The sequence below is a fragment of the Pseudorca crassidens genome, chromosome X (genome assembly GCF_039906515.1).
Source record: "Pseudorca crassidens isolate mPseCra1 chromosome X, mPseCra1.hap1, whole genome shotgun sequence".
Classification (NCBI taxonomy): Eukaryota; Metazoa; Chordata; class Mammalia; order Artiodactyla; family Delphinidae; genus Pseudorca; species Pseudorca crassidens.
The window spans coordinates 98,166,372-98,193,367 of record NC_090317.1 but is presented as its reverse complement, the minus strand read 5'-3'; the positions used below and the strand labels follow the sequence as shown (position 1 = coordinate 98,193,367).

The following is a 26,996-nucleotide window of genomic DNA, read 5'->3' as shown; positions in this document are numbered from 1 at the left end:
TTCAGGTTCAATTTTTTGGCAAGACTACTTCATAGGAGGTGAAGTGTTTGCTTATCAGGAGGCTCAGAATACCTGGTTGTTCCTTTTCGTGTTTTCTTTCTATTTTCGGTAATGTTGGCATTCATGAATGGTCATTGCCTGGATCTACTATTTCATTAAGGGTTGTAACCTGGTAACACCTTATATTGGCTGTAATACTGTTGTAAAGCAAAACATTTCATGTAGGAAAGGCAGGGAAATGCTTCATTTTTCCTCCTATATTTGCCAGTTTCAAATGATGAGGTTTTCCCTATCATCCCTCCAAAGAGATCCATGAGTTTGTTTTATCATTCATCATGAACTCGCGGATTTGAACGTATTTAATGTTTACCGTACTCCCCCCTTATCAATGGGGGATACGTTCCAAGACCCCCCAGTGGATGCCTGAAACTGCAGACAGTATCAAACCCTATACCCAGGGGCTACGATACCGCGACAGTTGACCTGATGACCCAGTTGCCTACTAAGTGACTAACAGGCAGGTAGCATACACAGCGCGGATAAGCTGGACAAAGGGACGATTCACGTCCTGGGCAGGACTGAGCAGGACGGAGCAAAATTTCATCATGCTACTCAGGACAGTGCACAATTTAGAACTTATGAATCGTTTCTGGAATTTTCCATTTAACATTTTCGGACCAAGGTTGACTGTCGGTAACTGAAACCTCAGAAAGCGAAACTGCAGATGTGGGGGGTGGGGTAGGGAACTACTTTATATTCTTTGCAGTTATCCTCACTGATGCTAAAAGTGGCCCATATTTATAGGGGCTTCTCCAAGTTGGCTACTGAGTCTGACACAGCCCTACCAGCTTGTATTGTGTATGTCCACACTCCCTGCCAACTCTCACTGGGATCAACCGTTTCTCAAAGGAACCTCAATTCTCTTTAGTGAGAAAAGGTATTTAGAAACCACAGTCTGGGAGTTGGTGGTGCTCATTTCTATTAGTTATTATTTCTAAGCATTTTCAGTGGACAGAAGGAAACCTTGTTTTTTTTTTTTTTAATTCATCATGAGTGCATACTGATACTTCCAATTCAAGTTCAGGACTACACAATTTCTTCTTCTTTTCGTTTCTTTTTTTTTTTTGGCCACACCACGTGGCTGGCGGGATCTTAGTTCCCCAACCAGGGTTGAACCCGCAGCTTCAGCAGTGAAAGCATGGAGTCCTAACCACTGGACCGCCAGGGAATTCCCAAGGACTACACAATTTCTATTGAACCTCACCAATCCTATATTTGCACCTCCTTTCTCCCATGCTAAAAATCCCAGATCTCAACCATGCCAAATACTTTTTGCTTCATCTCAGGACACAAACAGGACAGCGTAACAATGCTGACACTATCGCCAAGGATAGGATTAGCGAAAATAATCTAAACCGTTTCTGTACTTTTTTGTCCTTAGGGCAAGGGATTATACAATCACTTTATTGTGTTTTAAAGTCACTTGAAGTAGTCCCTTTCCGTGTGGTTATGCTTCTGACTGGACAGTTAAGGTTGGTTTCATTTTGCTTTTTGATTTGACATTGCTTTTGGTTTATAATTATGTAAACTCTAAAGTCAGATCGATACTATAAGAACATTCAGAGAAGTGAAGTTTCCACCCCTTTTCCTGGCACCTTGTTCTTCTTCACCCAGAGGTAACCATTTCTAAAGGAATTTAGAGCTAGCTCTCAATTCCTTGGACAGCTGCACAGCACCCACTGTGCAGATGTACCACTGTTACTTCAGACAGGGCCCGGCTGATGGTGATTTGGGTGTTTTCACTCCTTTGCTGTTACACTCTTGGGCCAATTTGATGAGGCTGAAAGAGGAAGATGCCCAAGTGCACACAGATGATAAGCATATTACGATCAGATTTGGTGGGAGTCGTAGAAAAACTCAAAGTAACAGTGGCTTCAACAGAACTGTTTATTTTTCTCAAACATAAAAAGGCAGGCAGAGCAGGGCAGGGCTGGTATGGTGGCTCTGTGCCACTAGGTCCTCGGGTACCCAGGCTCCTCCAAATACACTGAGTGCTTGACTTCCATGCCTCATGGTCCAGGGTGGGTGCTGTGGCTATAGCGGTCCCAACCACATTGTAGCCAGGAGGTAGGACCAGACAAAGGGAATGACCTTGACCTTTAGAGGCACCTTCAGAAGAACCATACTTCTACTCTCCACCTTGGTAAGCAGTATGAGCGAATCTATACCTGGGAGCCCGCTGCAGCCAGTATGACCTCATTTATACCCTATCTTCACTGTGGAGGGCTCCTCTACGCCCAGCGGGTGCACTCCCTCTGCTCCCATTGGAGGGGGGGGCAGGGGGCGGGGGCGTCTACACCTATGGTACCTCCTCTTTACCCATGGGGAATTCCTTGACATCCAAACTTCTCTAGGCCATGGGCAGCTCATCTATATACCCTGGGTCAGATACCCTAGTTATTCTCTGTCCACGTTTTCTAACACCCTGATGGTTCTTACAATAAATGTTCTGACTCAACAACAGCTCCTCCAACCGCATAAACCACAACGTGAAATGTCTCCTAAACCGAGCCCATTACTCACTTCCCCTGCACCCCTTAAACCTGTGGCTCTCACTTATTTTCCTGGCTTTATTAATAAAATGACCGTCACCCAGGACAGAACCTCAGTTGGTCTCGGGCACCCCCCGTACTGCCAGCACAAATACAAACAGCGAAGTAACTGGAGTATTTCGTTGCTTTTATTTGGGCTCTTAGGAGCTCCTCGTTACCTATAGAAGTTCAGGCTCACTGGTATTCTTTCGTTTCGATCATTTCTTCAGGTCTTGCTATTTATTTTGTCTTTCTCTCCTGTTGTGTCAGATGACTTCCTAATAAACAATATTCAGCAAACTGTGAACACTGGTTTTAACTCCGGAGTGGGGAATGGGAGGAAGGGTTGGCTTGGGATGACAAGAACCTCTATTTCTGAAATGCTGGGATTTTTCTTTAAAGCAATGAAAGTGTACTTGTTTATGATCAAAAAATTAGTAAATCAAGAACACTGTTGGTTCCCTTTTGTCTTCAGGATACATCCCAAGCATCATTTGGTACTCACCAACAATGGGCTCTCTCTCATTTCCACCTCGGACAGTGCTGGGTTTCCCCATTCCCAAACATGGCTCACTTTTCCCACCTGCCAGGTCACAGAGCTTGCAGGTCCCCTCCCTCTGCATACTTCACGACCCCACTCCAGTACATCATCGCCGTGGCCCCTTCCGTCTACTCTGCCTAGGTGTTCTCAGGGTTCATTGCAAGACTGACAAGCGCTAAGGGCATTCTGATCCCAAGTGGACTTGATACAAGGAATCAGATGCTGGGCTAGAGGAATGTGAATCGGGGATGACACCGGAACCACTGGATTTAAGAACAGTCTGCTGAGGTTGTCATGCTGGCGTCACCACAATCACTACTGCGTCTCATTACCCACAAAGCTGAAGACCCAGTGTTGGAAGGCTGGTCAAGTCACTAAAACTGGCCAGCATGTCTCCCTAACCCTTCTTACCAGCAGCCAGTAGAGCAGGAAGATGCCTCTACCTCGCTCTGCCTTCCAAACCGACCATTCAGAATCCTAGCGGCAAGGGAGTCTAGTGGTGTTCAGGTTTCTAGCCTCTGCAATGAAAGAAGGAATTAAAAGGATGTAGGATGGAAACTGATAGTACCCAACAGGGATACTGCTGCAAGAAGTAAGAGCAGTAGAGTAGCTGAGTGGTCAAAACTACAAGCCTTGACTATTGGGCCAAGCGGGTTTGGACTTCATGTTAAAAGGTAACAGAAAAACACGAGGTCTGGAGGGAGAAGTGACACAATGAAAGTCTTGTTTCTGGAAAAAGTCTTCCTAAAGATAAAGGGTTGGCCATGATGAAGCTACTGTAGTCCATCAGGGTCAAAGGCAATGTAAAAGCCTGCTAGGGCATCAGAGGAGACAGGGTTGAGAAGGATCTGAGAAACATTAACATATATGTCCACGAATTGAGTTTTCAGGATAGAACTTCAAATTGTCTTCAGAGTCTCACTCCCCTGAAATCCTCTAGTCTGTTTCAGTTCATAGAGACTATAAATCGCCCTAAAGTTATCTATGGGGAACCGACCGTCAACACCGCTTTAAAAAAAATTGTGACAACAGTAACGTTTTAGGAAAATACATAGGAAACAAGGTACTTCAATCTTCTCCTTTCCTCAACAGGTTTATTGCCTTTTAAGAAAATTTTTGTAAAATATAAATACAAAGGCAGAGAATTTACTTACAAAGTTAAAACACAGATTTCAAACATAAACACACAATTCAGAAAATTTTAGTTTTATGTACAATTTCAAGCAACTTCAACATATTATGTTAGTTTTCAGTATTTTACAGGGTACAGAAAAAAATAGCTCAAAGTCTTCTTTAAATAAGAGCATAAAATGTTTAAACATATAAACAATCCGGTTTGATGCGTGAAAACTAATTTCACAGCTTTTAAATTAGGATATAAAAGTTTCATACAATTAGTTGTTGTGTGTGGATATGGTTTGAATTTATATTACACACTACTGGATCACATCCAATAGCATTGACCTGGCCTGAGCAGGTACTCTGTAAACAAAACATAAAGTTACAACGTCGCCAAGTGCCTTCCCCGAATTCAACCCCCCAAACCAACCACACGGTTCTGACCACACTCTCAACAGTTATGGCCTCTGTCGTCGGAGCTTTGTACGAAATTAAGTCAAAGTGTGGAGCTCCTTTTCCTTATTTTTTTTTCTCCTTAAAAAAGAAAAGAAACAATTGTTCCGAGTAAAAACAAACATATCCCAAAGCATGTGTGCATTGAAAAGTAAAGAAACATTATAACAACTTCATAAAAACTGACTTAAAAGTTTAAAAAGAAAAAACATGTTTCTAAGTCCTTCCGACTGGAGTCGTGTCTCTTATATAAAGAAGAGATATTTCATATGTAATAGTGTCCTTTCTTTACAGAAATAGTCGTATTATGACACATATGCACAAGGATTAACACTATGACACACTGTACACGGCGGGCCCCGGCGAGCTCACCAGTAGTCGTCTGAGTCCATGTCGCTGGGGTGGAGCCACTCCATGGATGAGCCCAGCAGAGTCTGAAGCTCGTTCGTGAACTCCACCAGATCTAAGAGCTCCTTACTTTCCGGATTAAAGGACTCCAGGTCTTTGGGGCAAGAGAATAAGAGACTTGCTGACACTTGCCGGTAGAACTCGGCCTCCGCAATGGTGACAATTTCTACATTTGGGAAATTGCAGCGGAATATGCGGGAGGACATTTTCAATTTCTTGAGCGTGTCTGACAGCAACAGCCAGTTCCGAGGCCTGCACCAGAGAAAGGACAGTGGTTTGAGTTTCCGGCAAAATTAGAAGCGCTCCCAACTATGAACTACCCGTCTCCTGGCGGTGAAAGGGCCCGTTACTTCCACTTTGATCACCCCACCCCCACCCCATTTCTCTTAGAAGATCTACTTCTTTTTAAATTTTATTTATTTATTTATTTTTGGCTGCGTTGGGTCTGTTGCTGCGCACGGGCTTTCTCTAGTTGCGGCGAGCGGGCTTCTCACTGCGGTGGGTTCTCTTGTTACGGGCTCTGGGCGCACGGGCTTCAGTAGCTGTGGCTCGTGGGCTCTAGAGAGCAGGCTCAGTAGCTGTGGCACACGGGCTTAGTTGCTCCGTGGCATGTGGGATCTTCCCGGACCAGGGCTCGGACCCGTGTCCCCTGCATCGGCAGGCGGATCCTTAACCACTGCGCCACCAGGGAAGCCCGGAAGATCTACTTCTAGGGCGGGAACTCTGGACTCGTGTGCATGTGTTAAGAGACCATCTAGGGCGGATCAGCCAACTTAGACAAAAGAAGGAGCAGTGTCCCTGAACGAGCCTCGTTGCGGGCCACCCCGGTGCTGCCCTGGCTCTGGTCACAGCTCAGGTCACCCCTCTCCAAGTAAGTGCACCCCGTTCTAGTCACTGGGGAAAACCAGTCTGTATGCCAACCCAAGGGAGATGGCAAACACCTCTTTGATCTCTCCTCCCCTCCGGCCCTCACTTGAGGTCCCCTGGCTTTCCCTTCCTTTCCCACACCTCCAGCCCGCCCCTCAATGCTTCCGGGAGTGAGGCTCCTTCGAGAAGGGAGGTGGTGCGATCCTTCCTGGTACCCTGCCACGCTTTATGACCTCCGTCCCGAATAGAACGTCACCACAGAGGCAGACACGTTCCCAGCCTCAGAGTCCAAGGAGGACGCTACTCCTTAGGCCCCGGGGTCAACACACAGCAGAGCAAGGTCTCCTGACGTGTTCACTCCGAAGGGTTGGTCATGGGGCACAGCGGCCCGACCGTGGGGACAAGACTCGATCTAAGCAAATCTGAAGACACATAAGATCCCAGGTGCCACGTATGGCTTTCTCTAATCTTATGCGAGAAGAGGGTACATCAGTATCGTCCCGTGGACCTCACGCGCCTTGGAAGGCCCCTACGGTAGCCGTTTGGGGAGGATCCCTTCCCCAAGAGTTTAGTGACTGAAACTGTGCAATTCCAGTCACTGACTCCCGCGTCCTTTGGGCCCTAGGGGTGTGTTCCAATGAAGGCAGTTTGCTGGGGAGCCCTCCCACCCCCCACACTTTTCTGGAAAAGTTCTACTGCATTCTGTGAGGTCGGTGGACACTTGGTGAGGAATTCACTCACCCCCCACCCATCCACCTTCACCTGCTGAAGGGGATTTCTAACTCCTGCCACCCCATAGAGCAGCTGGGCTGGCTCTCCACCACACGCTGGCCACACTCACCCCTGAGCGACGGACACCTGGACGTTGTAACATGGCAAAAGGGGGCTTTCGGAAAATTCAAATTCGAATAGGTCACCATAGGCCTCGTCGCTGTCATCCTGGTCCTCCGGTCCTGGGGGATTTGCTAAAACGTCGTAACCACTTTCATCATCTGGTTCTATCCGGGAGGCAAACAAGAGAGAGGTCAGTGAGCTGGAGCACGATTCCAGCTGTTCTCCAAAAAGGACCCTGGAAAAATTATCTCCCGAGTGAGCCCTGCTCACAGCACCACCACCCCCGCAAGCCCTCGCCCGCACCAGAGAGAAACGTTCTGTAACTCGCGCACATCCCGCCCAAATGAAACGAACAAGGCTGCTCACCACACACAGAGCTGCCGTAGAACTCCCAAGAGCCACTGGGGTCATAGTCATCAGGAACCTGCAGGTCGTTTAAATAGTCTGGAGAGAGAGGGGGAGAGAGGGAGAGAGAGAAACAAGATAACGCCTGCTGGCAAGAGGCAAACGCTGCTGGAGTTCGGGAACGTCTCACGCTGGGGCTGGTGTTGCACACGCCTCCAGGTATCTGACTGAAACCTACCCACGCGTCCACCCACCTCCCTGAGGGACTGCCCGCCTCAGCGCCCCAGCCTGCCAAACAAAAGCTAGCCTGGCTAGCCAGGAGTTTTCCAGCACTCCCTTGCCAAACTCAAAGTATGCATCTCTTCTTTGACAGACTAACGTGAGGCCACTTTTCCCGGTAAAGTGTCACTTAGGGTAAACGGGGGGGTGGGGCTAGGGGGAAGCCAGGTGAAAGCCTGTGAAGTCACCGTCTAGATGCTTGAACAAGACCATTTCTTGATCTCCGTCATACCTGTTAAGAACTTCTCCAGAAGTTCGCTGTGGGTCATTTTCATGATGGTTCTACCTGAGTATGTAGCCAAGGTGGGATCAGCACCATAGGAGAGGAGCAAGCGGACAATTTCGAGATGATCATTCTCGACAGCATCGTGGAGAGGCCTAGGAGAGGTGCGGGGGATTACACCTGTGCACGCGACGCGTGCTTCTAGCGACGCAGGGCCAAATCGAGCGTGTGCGGCCAAGCCTTGTAGGCGCGCTATTTCACCGAGGAGGCGAGTGTACGGTCACTGCCATTCCACGTAGGGAACGGAGGCACTGTGACTGGCCCGTGACTCTGTTAGTTCGACACATAACCCTTTACGGGACAGGTGAAGGGACTATCTCAGGCCTAATTCTTAAATGCAAATCTCTCTTAATGCACAGTCCAAGGAGGAACTCAGGCCACGATGAGAACGTTTCCAATGAACTTAAATAGTGACAGACTGTAAGAAGATAACTTACGGCGGGGTGGGGGGGAGAACCGCAGCATCACGGAAGCCCATACGACAAGCAATCGTTACACCATTACAAACAAAACGAAAAAAAGTGCAGTTTGTAAAAGAAACTAGGGGCAAAGTGGAACCTCTCCTGAAACCAACTTGGAGATGAGAGATCAACCCTCTCGCCCAGAAGCAGTCGACAGGCAGGGCAAGTCCTCAGGAGGGTACAGAGTCCTCCTGCCTGTGTCCGCTGGGGTCAGGAGCACTGTCCGCAGTCCCATCCAGAAAGAATGCTATTTGGAAACCGTGAACCACCCAATACCTTTCGGTTTTGCTAATTTTATGCCTGTCAGGAAAGCACCAGTGCCCTGCCTCGTGGTAGCATCCCAGGCACAACCAGGAAGATGCTCGGGCTGACTCAGACCTGGGCCTCTGGCCACTAAACCGAGGTCAAGGACAGAGTGGGGGCCAGGCCCGGGGATGTGGGTGGACACGGCAGGTCCTATCAAGCCAGTCGCCATTGGACCTGTCTGTACTCCGAGCACTTTCAACTCACGTATATTTTAAATATTGTGATTCAACAGACGCTGGTGGAGAGTCCAGGGTCTTAAAAGATTATTCAGGCAGGCCCAACATTTTCAGGGACTTCTGTCCCTGCAATAACAGCGTCACAAAGTTTTAAAGTTCTATGGAAATTTGCCAGAAAGATCTGTCCGATTCCATTCTAGAGGACTCCGCCCTCAGTGTGCTTACATGGCACTCACTCTCCATCTTTCCTTCTGGGGTTCCCCGCACACCCTGAGAACCGCTGCCTACGCCCCAGCAGGGCCAGGCCAAGAGCAAGACCGCCACAGACCTGGTTCCATCCTGGGCACTGCAGTTGACATCGGCGCCATATTCAAGGAGGTGTCGTACAATGTTGAGCCAACCCCTTGCACAAGCCTCGTGCAGGGCACAGTAACCCGCGTTGTCGCGGTGGTTCACATCACAAATCTTGTTCTCCAGGCAGTACAAGACCACTTCCTACAGGGAGAGGAGAGGAGATGCCATCAGACCACCCTACAGTGAACCTTGCAAGGGTGACCTCTCCATAGGCTGGCGGTGCCCACTTTCAAAGGCATACATCCATGGGTCCAAAAGCCCACCATGGCGCGGGCAGGCGGCAGGCATCTTGGTGGGGGGCAAGAGTGCGTGCGAAGGGCTTGGAGATGCAGACAGTGTTGTCTAAGGCTCTGCTGCACCAGTGGCCTGGCCATGGGCAAGTTCCCCTTGAACTTCTCCAAGCGTCCGCAGGGCTGCTGAGAGGAGGCATTCGGAGAGCGTCGAAAGCCCTCAGCCCAGGGGCCGACGTGACCGGTACAGAGGTGTCACGGCTGCTAACATCTTAGATGCCACATCGCCAAGCACAGACCATCCTCACTTGATGGGTCCGTTCAGTCGGTGGCAGTGGGTGATAACACAAGTTTAGATCAAAGTATGGCCGACCAACGCTTAAAGAGAGCGTAAGTCAGCCAGAGAACATCCCCAGCTTCGAGGAGGGACACCCAGGTCGGCTACGTCTTCGCGCCCCCTGTTAAGACCCCAAATCAGAACCTGGGCCTCAGACGCTCTTGTTTGTATGTTAAGTAGAGTTAAAGAGAAGCTCTCTCTCCATTCTCGAGGAATGACACAAAATGCTTCCAATAAGCCCACCCTGTATTTTGCTTCACTCCAGCTTCTCGGGGCAGAATCAGTCTAATATTTTCATATTTACTCCAGTTAATGACAGGAACCTGCTATACCACAGGCTGCAACCTCCACATTTTAAGAATCAAATAAAACGTTCACCCTCCCCCGCTCCGAAGGTGTTCTGTGTCAACGCTGTGCATCAGAATCACTGTTCTTAATCTTATTTCTTTGGCTTGTTAAAATATTAATATGAGCCACTCCCAGTAAGCAGAGCAGTAATTTATTCAATGTTTTATCACCTTAAGAAAGTTTTCAAACACGTCGAAAACGTCTGCCACCAGAAAATACGTTATACTGTTTATACTGGTTAAGTCATGCCCAGCAGAGAGCTGTCAGGTTCTGAGAGCTGGGAGTAGGCAGAACTTGCATGTGGCCCAACACATGGTCTGCTGGGTAAGGGGGGATGGGACGGGGTCAGAGCAGGCCTCCTTGTGACATCTCTCAGGCAACTCATCTGTTAAACCTAAAACGGGGGTCATTCTAGCCGCCCGTAAGTGCGAGATGGGTTCTGTGAAACCTTTTATGCCCTTTGGAGGACACGCCAATCAAAGGCGGCCACTCACTTGGGAGCGAACCAGAATGTTCCATTTGCTCACCACGTGAACCTAATGGGGCATGCTGGTAAACCTGGCCATTGGTGCCCTGTTACTTCAGGTCACTGCGGCAGCTCCCTTCCAAAACAAGAGGAGGAAGAGAAAAGGCACGCCCACGAATGCATTTCTCCGCTCAGATCCCAACCTGCCGTAAAGCCCACAATCCTCTGGGCTCCCAGGCCACCTGCCCCGAGCCCTGGTATCCAGGATACCGCATGAAGCTGCTGCTCTTTCAGCAGGCCCTCACCAGCCAGACTTGAGTGGACGGCTGCAAGCTAATGAGTTGTGTGCCCCAGCCAGGGAGAGGCCCTGTCACGTGGCTCTGGGATCAGGTCTGAACGCCACCAACTGCTGTGCACAGATCAATTTACTCAACCCTGGGTTTATTTGCTGTGACAATCATGGCCTTCACCTGGAAACCTTCATCACTGCTAGGGCCGATTCAAGGGTACCTAGAAACGAAAGGCCGTCCAAGCTGATGGGTAAGTCAACTCTCTTCTCCTCCTGGAAGATGGCAGCAAAGGCAGCAGTAGCCCCACGGCCAGGTCAGACTTTTTGCCACGGGTTGTCCTAACTCAACCACGTTGATACCACGTCTTCTGTCACCCACGGGAACCCAGGAGATATCAGGAAAGGAAGGTAGTACTATCCTCCTCATTCAACACTTGGAAACTGAGGCCCAGAGATATTAAACCCCAAGTTCAATTAACGTGAACTACTAGACCTGTAACTCAGGTCTTTGGTACCTGGTCAGCTGGGAAGATTCAAAAGGCCCAAGAGGGCCCCAGTTAGAGGGATGCAATCCAGCTGTGACGAGCATCCCACAGGCCTTCTCTGTCGGGGGTCAAGTGGGCTAACTACACTCTCCTAGCTAGGAGGGTGATGGCGTCTAAGTGGATGGCAACCGTCGTCACCAACAGTTTCTCTGACTGAAAGGTGAAGAGGTGGGGCGAGTCTGTCTACACAACACATTTCTTGCTTTATTTTCTCCGCTAGAAATAGACGGGAGTGTTTGAAGGGCAGCCCACCCATTCCCAAGCAAAATCAAACTGCTTTTGTTGGACAACTGTCTGTTAAGCGGCTATAAGCCGAATGCCATTACCCGCAAAATGTAACCATAAAGGCCATAAACCCGACGTTGTTAATTAATTAAATGCCTCATTAACTTTTTAAAAAACATGATTTATTCAATTCATAGAAAATTTAACCATCACCGCTAAAGGCACAAGCACGTGGTCGCACACTGGCGTTTCAGCCGAAGAAATAGAAGCCTTTTTCCCGGGAGGGAAAGGTTTGAGGTCTTTGGCCACGCAAGTGATCTACTGAACGCGGATCTGAAGCCAGAGCGTGTTTCTAGGCTTCCAGAACCAGATTATCACGACATAAAGCTCAGACCGCCTTTATACCGCACATGGTATCTTTGGCTAAGCAGAAGAAAACCACCAAGAATGCTGAAGACAAAACTTCAGGAAAACCCTCCCAAACCGCACCCTTATCTGGTTAAGCAAACTGTCCTTCAATTTTAAAAGGTTTAAGTTGCCCCATCTCCCAACTGGGCCATCATCCCAACAATTTAAAATTCTGCCCAGAGAAATCCCAGAAAGTTGGATTCAAAGTTGAAAGCGTTCATCTACTTGTCACAATGTTCAGCATCAAAACTGGTGATCTGTGTAATCTACATATCGAAATTTACATTTGAAGAAAAAACCAAATCCGACCATAAACATTCCCAAGGCTTCCTGTGCGATCAAAGGCCAGGTAGCCTGAAAAAGTATGGATCAAGTGCCCCTTGGTCCAGGCCTCAGACCCACCAAACCGAAATGGAAACTGTCTTAGAGGACCAACGAGGGTCTTCTGAGGTCTCTGGTCCCAAAGGGAGACTGCTGGAAATGATGCCAAGTTCACAGGTGGGGCTAGGAGCCCCGCCCTCCACGGCGGGTGCAGGAGCACCCCGCCCCCCCATCTCCAGCATTTGCTGGAAGCGGGAATCTATTTTCTCAACCCTAACCCGAAAGTTGGGGTTAGGGGGCTCCCCCCCCACCTCCAGCGTTTGCTGGAAGCAAGGAGTCTATTTTCTCAACCACGGGGGGTCTAGCTCAGCACTCTGTGCGACGTCTGTCTGTTCTGTCCTCCTAGGCGCTGCTGCTCTCGGCTCTTGGGAAACCAACTGCGCGCTCCTTGGACTTCACCTCCAAGTAACCGTGCTAACTACCAGGAAGTGCTCTCTAGCTAGTGGAGAGGTCTCCAAGAGACGTGTAGATATAAACAACAGCACATTCAACCAACGACCAAAAAAACCCCCCCAAACTAAGCATAGCCCTAGAGCTTCCAACTTCCCGCCCACAGTCATGCCTTAGGGCCAAGGCAGGCTCACCTCGAAGGGCTCACAGCACTATGGACGGTGGTGGGGGCGGGGAGACGGGGAACAGGGGCACAGAGCTGGCTGAGGGTGTGGGCGCCAGGGCTCCGGGCCAGCCTGGGTCCTGCCGCCCCAGTGCTCGTCCACACCTCCACCCTCAGCCTGCTGAGCCGCATTTTACTGTCACCATTCAACTCCCAGAGGGCTGATGCCAGCACAAAAAAATGCCTTTGCCCTGTGGGCTATTACATCACAATTCCTACTGACAAGTATGGTGGGGGAACTGCACAGGGCAGAGGGAGTAATCTGTCTCACAGAGGTTTTGAACTGTAAAAAGGGCAACTCCAATGTGAGCCAGTCTTGGCGAGAAGCGTGGTGGGGAGTGGTGGGCTGTGCAGTACTGCTGGATTGCTACCTGTACGGGCATCAGCTAACCCCTCTGGGGCTCAGTTTCCTCATCCGAGAGTGGGCTAGTACTCGTTACTCCCACGTGAAGATGTTAAAAGGGTGAAAGGAGTTACTACAGATCACACGGGCTTAGAAAGATATCAGCTATCTTTCTGTCTACGTTGCTCTAGCAATAGAGACTATCACTGTCATCAGCCGTGCTGGGTTGGGATACAGCAGTGTGGACAGGGAGTTCTGTGCAAGGCTCAACACCCCCCCCCCCCCCCCGCCCATCAGCCCTCGGCTCCTGTGCCCTCCCAGAAAGAGACTGCTCAGGTCTGCCCCACTCCCACCCCTACTCTGCACAGACACTTCCCACCCGCTACCCCACAGGGGCATCACCCCGCCCCAAACAGCACAAGTAACCCAATAGAGCTAATAACTACTCTCTCTCTTGCTATTCGGGATCCAAAAGGGCTCATTAAAATTCCCCTGGTCGCCAAGCCCTGGGTTAGGTCAGATTTTATATCAGAGATAAGTGAGCCGGACTGGCCGAAGCAGCCTACCTGCCTGAACGTGAACGGAACATCAGAGAGGCCTGCCTTTCTTTTCACACCACGACTGAACAAGCCACCGAAGAGTCGGCAGTGTGAGCGCGGGGGCCAACACAAACGTTCCGCTGGAACGCCCAGCCCAGCCCGCCACGTGGCTCTGAGACCCGCCCCCCATCCCCAGCCAGTGCATCTCCCACCCAAGGAGCAGCAGCCGGCGGATCCTGAATCCGGGGCACCCACAAGGACGCTCACCTCGTAGCCAAGCCGGGCGGCCCGCTGTAGGAGGGTCTCGCCCGCGTTCTTATTGACGATGAGTCTCCGCGCTTCCGGTGGCATTGGGCGGGACTGGGTGGTCTCTGGAGGGGAGCTCGAGCATGTCAGCTGCGAGGCCTGGGAAGGTGGTAACAGTTGCTGCAAGCGGTCCAAGGGCTTCTGGTCCTGCTTGGCCGGCGAAAGATCATAGTCGGAACTGGGCTCAGGCCGCTTTCGAAATCTCCGGACGGTCACCTATCGCGAAACCACACAGCGCACACATGTCAGGCTGTCCTTCCACCACCCGCCTGGTTCCCCTCCTCCCTGAGTTACAAACCTGAGTGGAGGAAAGCACTTTTCCTCCTCTCTGTCTGGGGGAGGCGGGGTGGGAGGAAGGGGTTGCATTTTTACTAGCTGGAAACTTCACCACCACCCAGGAGACAGGTCCCCTAGGAAGGGGCAGTGACGTTCTGGGGGGAGGGGTTCAGGAAAAGGAAAGCTTTGTCCCCAGAAGCAGAGAAGTAGGCAGGCGGGCTGTGCTCGCACGGGCCCGGGGGGCGGGGGAGAGCCGGGGGCAAGAGGTACCTTGCCATCGGCATTGTCCACGTAGTAGTCCCCTGGCAGCGGCAAGCCCCGCCTGGGCTCCTGAGGGATCAGATGCTTGGTTTTGCACAGTCGCTTCCCGGATGGCTTCTCGCTGTTGTCGGTGTATTTCTGCAGCAGGGACGTGGCCTGGCAGTCCTCTTCGACGTCCATGCACACCACATCTGTCTTCTGGCTTTCTTTAACTTGGTCATGTTTGGTAGGCAGTCCTGAGGCTGGCGTGCAGCCTGGCTGAGTCTGCTTTCGGCCGCTTGCATTGGTGGATGAAAGGCCCTTCACGGGCGGAGAGCCGGAGAACACAGGCAAGGCTGAATCCACAGGGGGGGAGGGCGGGAGGCAGGGGGAGAAGAAGCGGGCGTTACACAGTTGTAGCCAGTGAGGAAAGAAAAGCCCATTGTTAGCACTGATCATTGGAGCGGCTTCAGTTTTTAAAGATACACCAATTATGTTTTCAAAGCATTAATATTTTAATTATCCCACATTCAACCGGCAAATAGCTTAACCCACGAAACGCCAAATGGCAAGGTGCTTCAAAGGGCCGCAAGAGAGGGCAGAAGCCAGCCCTTCGTGCGCTCCCGTCCCCACCCGTGGGGGGCCTGGGTGCTCGGGACAGGGCGACTGGGGACAGCCTGAGGCTGGAAAGAGGACGCCGACAAGCGCCCGGGGTCACCCAAGACTTCCCTTCCTGCCCAGCCGCGGGCTGGGTAATGAGGAAGCCGAGCTCCCGCCTCACTGTACATTCCATAAGGAAGTGTGCAGGCTGAAAGGACCTCATGAAGAGAACTCCCCGCTCGCCACACGCTACTCTTGTCAACTTGGATGGCGCTCAGGTCCCCTCCAGGGCCGTTTCCCACAGAGGGCGGGTGATCCACCCTCCAGGAGCGCCCCCCGCCCCGTGCGTACCTTGTTCATTGCCAGTGTGTTTAACTGACTCCTCCAACCAGCTTCTGTTGCTTTTGGCCTCTGCCCTTTTCCTGCCAGGTTTCTCTTCGGAGATGCTATTGCCCTGGGGGGTGACCGCAGGCTGAACCGCCTGGGTCACTTCCTTCCTGCCCTGCCGGCCAGGTTTGCTCTCTGCTGCCGACACCTGCTGCTCCCACCGTTCTCTAAGGTGCAGCAAGTGGCGTTGCTTTTTGGGATGGAGCCCTGTTAATTCAATGCACACCTTCAGCTTGGTCAGCTCACTACAATGTGGCTCTTCTAAGTGGTTAGAGGAACTGTTTGTCATTTCCCTCTCAGGCCAGTCATCTAATGGAGAAATAACTACAAATTAATGAAGAAGCCCCCCGGGGGGTGGGGGGGAACAAACTGTCTTACACATCACTAAGAGGGGTGGGGGAGGGGAGGGGGTGTGGTCACTGTGTTGGCTGGAACTTGTCACCAAGTCTCGGGAGGGGGCCTACTTGCCTTTGGCCATCTTTGGGCTCCAGCCCCGGCACCTGGCTTTGGGGGGGTGGGGGGTGGGGGTGGGGTGGGGTGGGGGGGTGGGGAGGTGTGAGTGGCTCCCCCAGGGCTCCAGGGTGGGACTGGAACTTTCCACTGCTCCGCTCCAGGACTTCCGCGGGGTGCCCTGCGGGCCCGAAGCCAAACCGAGCTCACCTTTGGAGACCCGTCTCCGCTTGGCTTTCAGCAGAGAGTCCTCCGGGAGCTCTTCCACAGTGGTCTCGGTGTGGTTGCTGTCGCCAGAGACCTTGCGCTTTCTGTCCAGCCGGAGGGTGGGGCTGCGTGGCACGTCCGGGGCCGCCTGGTCGGCGGGGGGCTCGCTGGCAGGCTCCGTGTCCATGAAGTACTTCTCCCCGGGGAGATCTCTGTCCTCTGGGGCTTCGAAGGGGTCGTGTTTGTTTCCAGCACTATACTCGCCTAGGGGAGAGGAGACAACCCGGAAAGGAGGGAACAAAGGTCACCAGGAGCAGGCAGGACCCCCATGCCCAAGGCAATCTGCTACCAACAGACCCTCCTTTGGAGGCCAGGGGCCTCGCACGCAGGAAGCACAAAACCCTCAGAAAGACAATGTCCCAAAGGAAGGGCAGCTGAACACAACCAGCAAAGAAAGCAGAAAATGAGGCGTGTAGCCCACTCACAATTTCCCTTCCTCCGGTTCATAGCCGGAGCAGTAGTGATTCAAGGAGAGGCGCCTAGATGACCCTTCTATAGGCACGTGAGATGTTAACTCCCTAACTGCCTAACTCTCCAAGGTGGCTTACTCTTCAACTGAGGGTGAGTGACCTCACAGTAAGATCCAACCAATCCAGGGCAGAGCTACAAATTACTATGGAAACAGCTGCTGAGGTCATTACCTTCTAATAAACAGAAAAGGCTGATGTCATAAAGAGACCAAATGTCCCCCAAATGTCGGCTACACAGAGATAGCACCAATGTTCACTTGGGTCAGCAGGGGCAAAGGTGAAGAAAGAGGGTAAGGAAAGAATGGTGGGAGGCTGGGAAGCTGGGGAGACCAAGGGAAGAGGGGCCTGGCAAAGCTAAGGGAAAGGCTTCCTGGTGCGCACACAAGGGTCAGGGGCAATTTCAAAGAACTCAACCAGATTGCTGCAAGTCCGTCTGTCCTCTTTCCACGCCCGTGGGGGGAAAAGCATTTCACTGCCATCAAGGGGCTGCTCCTACTTCCTGTCTCGGAAGAAGGCCCTCAGTGACACTAGGCACACCCACAGGGACACCCGCCACCCCACCTGGTACTTCTCCACGCCTTCCTTCCCAGGCAACAAGCATCTAAGGACATTTCAAAGACACGACTCCAGCCCCCTTCATGGGAGGGGTGTGGAGGCTAAACTGCTCACACCCCAGCTCCGCCCCCTCTGCTCAACCTAGCATCCACTTGGGGCTTTTCCTCCAATCACCCCAGCCTAACATCACTCCTCACTTTTGCTCTAGCCAAAGAAACAGTTCAACCGCTTTGCTAGTCACACTGTTTCTAACACACAAATAATTCCATAACGATCACTGTGATGTTAACGAGTTCCCCGAAGATGAGCCTGTCCGTCACCGGCCGGGGGTGGGGGTGGGTGTATGAGTTTGGTATTTCGGTAACACCTGAGCTAAGCTCCCACAGCCCCGTTTTCCTAGATGAAATCATGGACACACCCCTCACATGCTGCTAGCATTCCTCCTCCTCTCCCTAGACCACTTCAAGTATCACTCCCACTTCTGCCCAGCCGGCTGGTCCCCTCATCAGCCTTTCTTGGGGGCCATTCCCAGCATTTAACGGCAGTCAGTTGTGGGAATGAACCTCACCCTGGCCTTGGCTAGCCTGACGTGTGTTCTCAATGGTGGAACCCACTTTTCTCCAAGGGTATCCCAAGGTGGGACAGATCCCTATCTACTCTTGCCGGAATGGTGGAATCACCCCAACCGCGAGGGTCTCCTGTCATGGCAGCAGGAGAAACCCCAAACTCCTGACCTGTGCTTACGGGTGATGCAGCCCACGCTACCGCAGGCCCGGTGAAGAGGCTGCGCTGCAACTCTCACTCCGGCTGCTCTTGTAAAGTGGGAATGTTACTGCTAGCCTCCTCCCAGGGGTGGGCTTCATAATCACGGGCCGGGCTCAGCACAGAGAAAGGCTGGAAAGATCCCTTTAACCAAAAGACGCCAAGACCGCCAGACCAGCCTGAATTTCAGGCCTGAAATGTATGAAGTTTTAAGAGGTGAGCCCTCCTGGTTACACCATTGGACTTCTCTGGTCCAATCGGCCTTCCCTAAGAGCTCCGTGGGAGGGGATCCATGCAGGAAGGTAAGGGCTGCCTTAAGAACCCCCCGTGTCCAATTTTAAAGTTTCTTTTTCCAAACTAGGTCCATCCACCCTTCCCCCATCCCCGGAGCCTTTTAGGGCAAAGATCTCAATTCCCCTCAGCTAAGGTCCCCCCAAGACCTTACGCTAGTGTGACCTTACCCAGGCCAGTAATAACCCTGAAGGACACCCACCCCGACTGCCCAAGATACCCATGGCCACCAGCTACGGGGGAGAGGCTCCGTGGCACTTGGAGCTTCTCAACGACTGTTCTAACCACGACCCACAGGAGGAGTACCCTTGAGGGCAAAGGAGATGGGGAGATAAATAGATACACGGGGACCCTAACCATCAGGCTTTGCCATCACTGCTACTTTTGGCCCTTCTAAAAGCGGGAAGCCATGTGCCTTTGGTCACCCAGTCTAAGCAAGATGTGAACGTGGCTGTATTGTTTGAGGTTTAATGCTTGCTCCCTGCAGCATGGTCGTATGACTCACAGCACACAGATCCCAAATTCATTATGGTTGTACCATAGCATCACCTCACAGAAGCATCACCATAGCAACATATACAAGTCACCGTGGCAACAGAGCGCCCTCACCACTGTTGAGCCATGCCCAGTGAGGCCTAAACAAGGTGAGAGGGTTCTGAGTTGTTGGAAGGCCCCCCAGGATTAAAACCCCCTTCTCTGTAGCTTAACTATAGCACCTCCAGTAAGGGCTAACCTTGTTAAAACTTACACCCTCTACAGAAGGAGTGCAGGGGATCTCTGTTCCAAAGTGGTTTACAAACGTGCAGGTGCTCAGCTGGAAGAGAAGTTCCCTGAGCAAAGAAGTTTCATGAAGCCCCTTGACCAAGGCTTCCTCCGGCTCCTGGCCAGGCACTGCCACCGAGCAGGTCCTAGGCCTGTCCCAGCCAAGTGGTTGGCAAGGGAGATGGTTACTCCAAGTTTGAGAAGGAAGGGACCAATGCCTCCTTGCCCCGCCCCATCTTCAAATGCCACTGAGGGTTCCTAGTGATGAACTTCCAAGTCTGAGGAACCTCCAAACTCATTTGGTGAACTTCCAAAATAAAAATTTAACTCAGCCACCCATGCGATCATAAAGAATAAATGAATATCTCAGCCACTGTGTTTTTAAGTTAATTCATTTTTTAAACAAGCCCCTAGCAACAAGATGCACCCACACCGGGACAACCAGGGCCGCGCAGACAGCACCCACCATCGTAGAAGCTCCTGGTCCCTCCATGGATAGCGGCTGCCTCAGAAGGGGGAAGGCATCCCGGACCCTCTTTGTGACCCCTGCCTGCCCCAACTCCCCGCCCCAGCTCCCATGTGCTCACAGCTCGGCTCTCGGCCACACCGGCGCCCATGAGAAGGACCCGAGTCCACATCAGCTCAAGACGTGATGGCCCAAGAACAAGGCCCATTTATTTCCAGCTGAATGGAATGAACACCTGCTGTGCACCTTGGATGCGGAGGCGGCAGTAAGAACAATGGCTCCTTTAGGTGACCTTTCCTGACCAACTATTTACAAACCACAAGTCTCTACAAGACAGAGGGTGGATGGTGAACCCACCTCCGTTGCCCCAATCTTTCAAACGGAGCCCCTCACCTTCCCCAACCCTTCTCCCGCCCTCCCATGGTGGAGATTCATGGCTCACTGGGCCACGTCCCGGGTGCTGCAGGAAGAGACCCGTCGGTCGGTCTGAGACTGGAGGCGGGCAGTGGGGGGAGGGGGCTTTTGGAATCATCTGGGGCTCAGGCCCTGCTCCCCATCAGCCACACTGAGTTCTTGTCTCCACGCTCAGCAGGCAGGAAAGACTGGGAAGGACACACACAAACTTCTCTGGGAAGAAGGGCGGGGTGAGGCCATTGAGACATGAGGGGCAGCGGCCACCCTGGGTTTGGCCATGTTGCTGGAGAAAAGGGCAAGAAGACTCGAGGCCGGTTAACTTCCCGCTCCCTTCCTCCAGCCTCCCTCACCATCCACCCAGAACAGGCAGAGCCCCTCCTCAGAGAAGTGCATCCCCGTGAACTTGGCCTTTGCCCACTTTTATCAGATCTCTCTGAGAAACTTCCCCGAGAGCTGAGCTATGAGGCCGCTCAGGAGGGTAAGGGCTGCGTGTCAGCTGTGAGCACAGGCAAGGAGGGAGGCTTTCTTGCTGCTTTACTCCAGGGCGGCCTGGACCCTCCGTCTTTCATTCCAATCCCGAGGGGGAGGAGCTCGGAATCGTCTACTCCAGGCACATCAAGAGCCCCATCACTCGGGTAAGGTCGTCACTGACTAGCCACAGAAATCCCCTTCCACGGGAGCCACGCAGGACAAACCGGTCCCGGTGCGGCTTCCCCAGAACCCCGGCCACAGGCCTTTGTCTGACCCCAAAGATGAGCTGAGGGAGGGCAGTGCTCCAAGCAGCTGAGAGAGGCACACGCTGTCGCTGACCACAATTTTCCCGAACTGCATCAGGCACCCAGGACCTAAGCGTGTGCGGGAACGCCGACCCTACGACTGGGTCTGAGGGCCTGGACCTCCCAGACGTGCCCACCACCCCCGACTGTCCTGTCTCAGGAGGATTTCACGCCCACCCTGTCCTCGACGTTCACCTAGATGCCCTCATTCACCATCACCGGTGAGGTTTCTGGGGTCCGGAGCGGGCTGCAGGCCACAAGCACGCACACTGAAGACAGCGGGAGGAAGACCTCCACTTGCTGCCAACAACATCTCGTTAGCCCAGGAAGTCTCGAGGGCAAAGCCCGAAGTCGTCCCCAGTGCGGAAGCAGCTGTTGGGAGCGCAGAGTGTGACTCGAGGCAGACGCTAGCTTTCTCTCCAACTTTGCCTCCAAAACATAATACACCCCGTCTGGTAGGAAGAACGCCCTCGTTTATCCCACGCCCCTGGAGCGTGTTGTCAACTCCTAATGACTGCAAACAAGCCTGCCATAGAAAATAATTATGCTCATCTTGCTGGTGCCTTTATCAGCCCTCATCTCATTTTAACGAAACCTCTGCCTTTGGAGGGAGAATCCGAGTACTCTCCACTCCCTCCCATAGGAGACTGTCACTCTGGAGGGTCTGGCTCTGGCTGCAAGTGTCATGCCACTGCTATCAAAAACCCGCATCCGTCCCTGCTACAAAACGGAACACATACCTGCTACGCTGGAGGTCTTGCACCGCCATTCCTCTGCTCTACTGTATCAGGCTATTACTAACTACAGGACTAGCGTTTCTCCGGAAAAAGGAGATGCGTGCCAGGAAACATTTCATAGGCGCTCCACTCCTGGACGCCGCAGCGCTCCAAAGGGCAACCAGCCTTGCAATCCACAGCTGGGAAGGATGGCCAGAGCAGCCCGTTCTCCGAACAGCCACCACCCAGATGCTGGGCCATCGGAAGCGTATTGTTTCCTCTCACCTCCCTCAGCACTGGGAGCGGAACCGCCCCGTTCCCACCGACGTGGTACCACACGCGAGCCGCCTGGGTTCACTTACATCTCTCACTGTCGTTCTGGTCGGCAATGGCCTCCTCCAGGGCGACCGACTTTGGCTTTTTGTCCTGACTTCCTTTCAGCCTTTCCCAGTCAGCGGGGCTGAATTTGCACACCTCGGAGTCTTTGGTCGTGGGGTGGCCACCTTCTCGCTCTTTCATCTCCAACTCTGAGAAGCGCATCATTGCACGCTAGAAAGAGAACGGAGATGGAAAAAAGACACACCTTACCACCAAAGCTACTTCACTGCCCTTACCTTAAAGGAAAGTATCTTCAAAGAAAAGTTTGCCCAAAACCAACCACAATTTATGATACAACTGAGATATTTTAAAATTTAACGATAAAAATGTAAGAGTGTCTATATGTAACTAGTCACACACTCTTTATTCATAAAGCCATATGTATGTAGAGATATATGTGGTGTGTATGTATAGCCATACATACACCGTGGCATAGAGACAGACATTCTCTTTCGAAGGTAAATAAAACAAAACAAAAACACAACGCAAAGAAAGCGAAACAAAAACACAACAGAAAAGAAAACAAATGCACAGTGAATAAAGACGACCATGGCCCACAAACTTCCCTTTGTATATTTGGAAATGAAATTTAACTCAAAAGGTTTATGTAAGATTCTAGTAATAAAAATTTGAAGAACTGACCTCACAGTAAGCAGCGGGTAGACATAAAATACTGTCCTCTTGTAATCCTTCCATCTATGTAATTAAAATGGGCACTCAATGGATCATTTAGATAACTTCATCCATTTTTATAAGCATAAACCAATTTTTTTCTTAACATTGCAAAACAATTTGGCTTTATTTATCTTTTAATTAAAAGTAAAATATCTTAAGGAAATTCCTATACAACATCTATCATTCACTAGCAAGTTAAATACATACTCTATCCCTTTAAGCAAGGTTTGTTTTTTTGTTCTTTTTTGTTTGTTTGTTTTTTTGGTGAAAAAAAAAAAGTTGCACGAATCTCACAGACATGCGGCCGCTACACACCTCCACCAAGTATCACGTAAGGCATTCTAAGCAGCGCTTTTAGGTATATCTGTTAACGTACAGTAACGGCAGAGAAATCAAAGCGATTGATAGGTAAATGTCATGCAGTCTTTTAGACATCCTTCGCAATAATTAAAACTTCCGTTATCAGCATTCGAGTGGAGTTCGCTTAAAATCTACAGAATAACTTAAAGTATCCACTTACGTCCCCTTACTGGACACATTTCAAACATTTAAATTATCATAAGCTTCATTAACCAAAGCAGCCCGGTGTCCTGCCCTATCATACCCCCGGCCCCCTCCTCTTCACACATTAAAAAAAAAACCTGACAACTGGTCAGGCTCCTGAAATTCGGGTGGGGGGCTCACCTGCAATGCCCGCTGCTCCCGGCTGAGCTGACTGGAGTCTGCGTACAGTTCGGTAGTGACACACTTGAACCGGTCACCCACGTAACCAGCGGAGTTTGCGATTCTCTTTGCCAGCTTCGATGGCTTCGGTTTCAGAACTTTGCCATCGGTTGATTCTGCCTCGTCAGCTCCGTCTTTGGTATAGGCGGGGGTGACGTCCACACTCGGTGGGGCACTGCCCACGCAAAACGGTTTGGGATCCTCTTGGGTTTTCCCGAAAGTGACCGCAGAGCCGTCGCTCCCCAGGGTCGGCTCCAGGAATGAAGTCGAGACCGGCATCGCCAGGTTCTCCTTGTTGGTTCCCGCCGGAACATTCTCCTTGCTTAAGCCGAAGACTGGCTGGCCCGGAGCCTGTTTGAAAGTATAGGCTTCGTGGAAGTCACTGATGCGCCCCAACTCCTCTCTCAGGGCAATGAAATCCCGGTGTGGCTGCAGGGCTGGGTCGGGCGGGGGTTTGGTGGGCTCGGCACTCTGGCCGACGCTCTCAGCTGTGAAGCCGGGTTTGGACGCGTTAGCGTCGGTTTTCGCCTCTGGCTCTTCCCGGAGGAGGTCTACATAGACGAGCTTGTCACTCTTGACTACGGTCTTCCCTTGATTCCAGCTGGGGCTGGGCTTTAGGTTCTTGTCCGCGGGGACTTCTGGATGTAACTTGGTGTTGCCAGCCTCCAGCATCTCAGAGAACCGGTTCCGGAGGCTTGGGTCCTCGTAGCGGGTCCTCTCGTGGGACCGGGACCTCCTCTCTGGTTTCTCCTCTTTAGTGATCTCGATGGGCGTGTGAGGTATCAACATGGGATGCACCATGCCCAACCCCAGCGCGTCCTGGTAGGTCACGAACTCCGGCCTGCCCGTGGGGAGCCCATAGGGCAGTCCCGGCTTTGGGGCGAGGTGCCCAGGGAAGAGACTGCCGTTGGGCAACAACACCGGGTGAGGGTAGACAGGGCCTTTGCCGTGTAAGGACAGGGGGCTTATGGCAATGCCCTCGGGCGCTGGGTAAGGCAGGTAACTCCTGGGGTAGGGGATGGGTGGGGACCTGAACGCCTCGTTTGGTGAGAGAAATATTGAGCTCGGCGGGAGGCCGTTCTCGTTCGCTTTGAAGCTCGGCTCTGGGTTGCTGACTTTGGCGCCCTTGCTGCCGGTGCCGCCGCTGTGCTTGGCAGGTGTGGTCGGGGGCTGGCCCACGTGCTGGATGACGGATGGCGTGGTATCCACGGAGCTCCTGCTGGTCTTGCTGCCCTCGGCGGTGGCATTCGGGGCCGGCGACGCAGAGGCCGGGCGGCCGGCGCTCGACACCGACCCCGAAACGTTAGTGACCACGGCGTCGGCGGCGCCCATGCGGGGACACGAAGAACTGCGCTGCTGCGGGATGGCCCAGTCCAAGGCCTTGTTTTTCAGCGGCAGGCCTTTGCCATTGTTCTCTTCGTTAGGACTTGGCCCGGGCACCACCCAGGACGAGGGAGCCGTGCTAATGATCTCAGATCTATAGATAGCACAGCCGTTTCCTGGAGGAGATAGAGTTTCTTTCGGAATCTCACTTCCGGAGAGCACGAGGCCGCTCCCGGCTCTGCTGTGAACCAGGACCGTGGGAGCCATCTTCTTCATGTGGTCGGCTTTGGAAGCATCTACATCCACCACTTTAGAGGACAAGTCTAGTGGCTTATCGGTGACGTCTTTGGTAACCGTCTGCTTCTCCAAGAGAGGAGGTGAGCTGCCATCTTTTCTGTCCTGACCTGCTGCTTTGCGGGTGTGCCCGGGAGCTGGCTGGGTGCTTTCGGCTCCTTCTGGGGCCTTAGGATACTTGCTGCTGCAGAGCCTGGCCGCGGGGAACTCGCTGCTGACCGTCATGTATGGCTTGGACAGGGTGACCGAGGGCGACGTGGAGATCCTGGCATAGTGCTTATGGAACTCGGAGTAGGTGTCCGCAGCGGGCTGGGAGGGCAGGTGGACGCGGGGTGAAGGCCGAGGCGAGGGGGGCAACAGGAGAGCCGTGTCCCCCGGCAGGCCGCTGGTGACCGCCTTGGCAGACGGCACCCTAGGCTGCTTACTGTTCTGGATGTGGGGATATGAGTGGGAATCGACCGGGTTCCCAGGACTGACGCCCATCTTCCAGGGCAGGCTTTTGTCTGCGCAGTGGACCAGAGGCGGGATGGCTGGGGAGGCCGAAGGCGTCGAGAGTCTCATGGGCGAGGCCAGGGACGACGGGATGTGGGGACTGACGTAGTGAGGTGGCGGCAGGTAGAGAAATCGCTCCCCGTTGGTACAGACCGGAGAATACAGCGGCTGGGCCAGGCTGTAGGACTGCTGAGGTAGCAAGGCCTTGTACATGTTCAGGGAATACTTATTTGGCGAGTCGAGGAAAGGGTAGATGGCTGGCGTGGCCCCCTCCATGTAAGGATTGACCCAGGGCAGCCGCAGGTAACTAGCACCATTGATGTTGAGTGGGCTCTGTTTGTCGCTAGCAGGTCTGTCCAAGCCCAGTGTTTCTGCCGTGGGGACAGCACTTTTTTGTATTCCGGGTGGCGTTTTGTATATAGCACTGAAGCCATTTGGGGGCTTTCCGGAGACAGCGGAGGCCTCCACCGTCTCGGGCGTATTCGGTTTGAACTGCATCTCTGGGTTTCTTTCGGAAGAAAACCCCAGACCACCTATGGTTGTGGCAGCCTCCCGCCCTTTCTCTGAGCCCAGTCCACACAAGCTAGAATAGACGATGTTTCCGGGGACACGCAGCCCTTCCCGGATCAGGCCGGTGCGGTCCATGCTCAGCGCTGCCAGGCCATCGATCCGATGGGCCGTGGTCGCGTCCACCTTCGCAGAAGAAGAACATGGGTATTACCGAGGACACGCCTTCAAAGCAGCCCATCCCAAAGAGAAACCGCGGACTAGCTCAATAAGACATCAGCCTCGACATCTGAGCCGAAAGGGTTTAAAAATAAAGGATTCACAAGGTCTCTGGCCCCCTCCCCGCTTATCCAGAACCCTCCTCTGCCTGCCGTCTCACTTTTGTCCAACTAGTATCCTGAAAGCACGTAAAACGTTGGTCCCTTTAGACTTGAGGCCCCTGCATTAACTCAGTCATCTATTCACTCTGGAAGATCCACCTTCTCAGCAGAAATTCTTTGCTGCAACTGAGGTGATACCAACTCCACTGCTCTCAGAACCACCCTCGTGGGGTACAGAACTCGGACTCACCCTCCCCAGGCCCTGTCAGGTTGGGGCGGGGCGATGTTCCCTGTGCCCCCCCCCCCCCCGCGATGTAGCGAGGCATTATTTAACATAACAAAAAACAATCTTCAGGGGGACAGTAAGGAATGAAGGACTTGAGCTGTCTCGTTTCTAAATCAATAAAGAGGCCATGGGTCAAACTGTAGTTGTGTCTTTTGACTTCCTCTCCCTGGTATCTGAAGACAGCTCTGTTTCACATTTTACTGGGAAGGTAAACCCTAAGGCTACAAATTTATCCAGCTGGGAGCACTGACGTGGCACGTAGCTTATCGAAGAAAAGGCGGCACATATCACACCAGTCGCCAGGGGACGAGGACGTAAATGGCGAGCACAGCCAAGAAATGGAGCCAGGAAGAAACTGGGTGAGGCTTCGTCCTGCAGCCTAGGCTTTCTTTCTACTCAAACCCTGCCCTGAAACACCCCGCCCCGCCCCCAAAAGGCCCTTTAATAGTATGCAAATGAATGCACGATTGATTTACAGATCACTGATACTCAGCACATCAACAGAAGCCATGAATCTCT

The 26,996-nt window shown here is 52.3% G+C and overlaps 1 protein-coding gene across 12 annotated transcripts in view; it reads right to left on the bottom strand.

Annotated features, from left to right (window-relative positions):
- Window positions 1-1,933: 1,933 nt before the first annotated feature.
- The window catches only part of BCOR (BCL6 corepressor), a 116,333-nt gene continuing 91,270 nt past the window's right edge, over window positions 1,934-26,996 (bottom strand). For 8 of the 12 annotated variants that reach the window (XM_067723810.1, XM_067723813.1, XM_067723812.1 and 5 more), the window contains exons 4-15: window positions 23,217-26,057; window positions 22,500-22,553; window positions 21,842-22,028; window positions 16,211-16,471; window positions 15,515-15,859; window positions 14,594-14,919; window positions 14,009-14,263; window positions 8,992-9,158; window positions 7,670-7,815; window positions 7,180-7,257; window positions 6,821-6,977; window positions 4,200-5,364 (exon numbers count right to left, since the gene is read on the bottom strand). In XM_067723810.1, the coding sequence (XP_067579911.1) occupies window positions 5,073-5,364; window positions 6,821-6,977; window positions 7,180-7,257; window positions 7,670-7,815; window positions 8,992-9,158; window positions 14,009-14,263; window positions 14,594-14,919; window positions 15,515-15,859; window positions 16,211-16,471; window positions 21,842-22,028; window positions 22,500-22,553; window positions 23,217-26,057 (5,109 nt within the window). In that variant the 3' untranslated portion in view covers window positions 4,200-5,072. Of the gene's footprint in view, window positions 2,870-3,543; window positions 3,651-4,199; window positions 5,365-6,820; window positions 6,978-7,179; window positions 7,258-7,669; window positions 7,816-8,991; window positions 9,159-14,008; window positions 14,264-14,593; window positions 14,920-15,514; window positions 15,860-16,210; window positions 16,472-21,841; window positions 22,029-22,499; window positions 22,554-23,216; window positions 26,058-26,996 lie in introns of those variants that run through there. The other 4 variants (XR_010940051.1, XM_067723818.1, XM_067723817.1 and 1 more) reach the window with 4 other exon arrangements.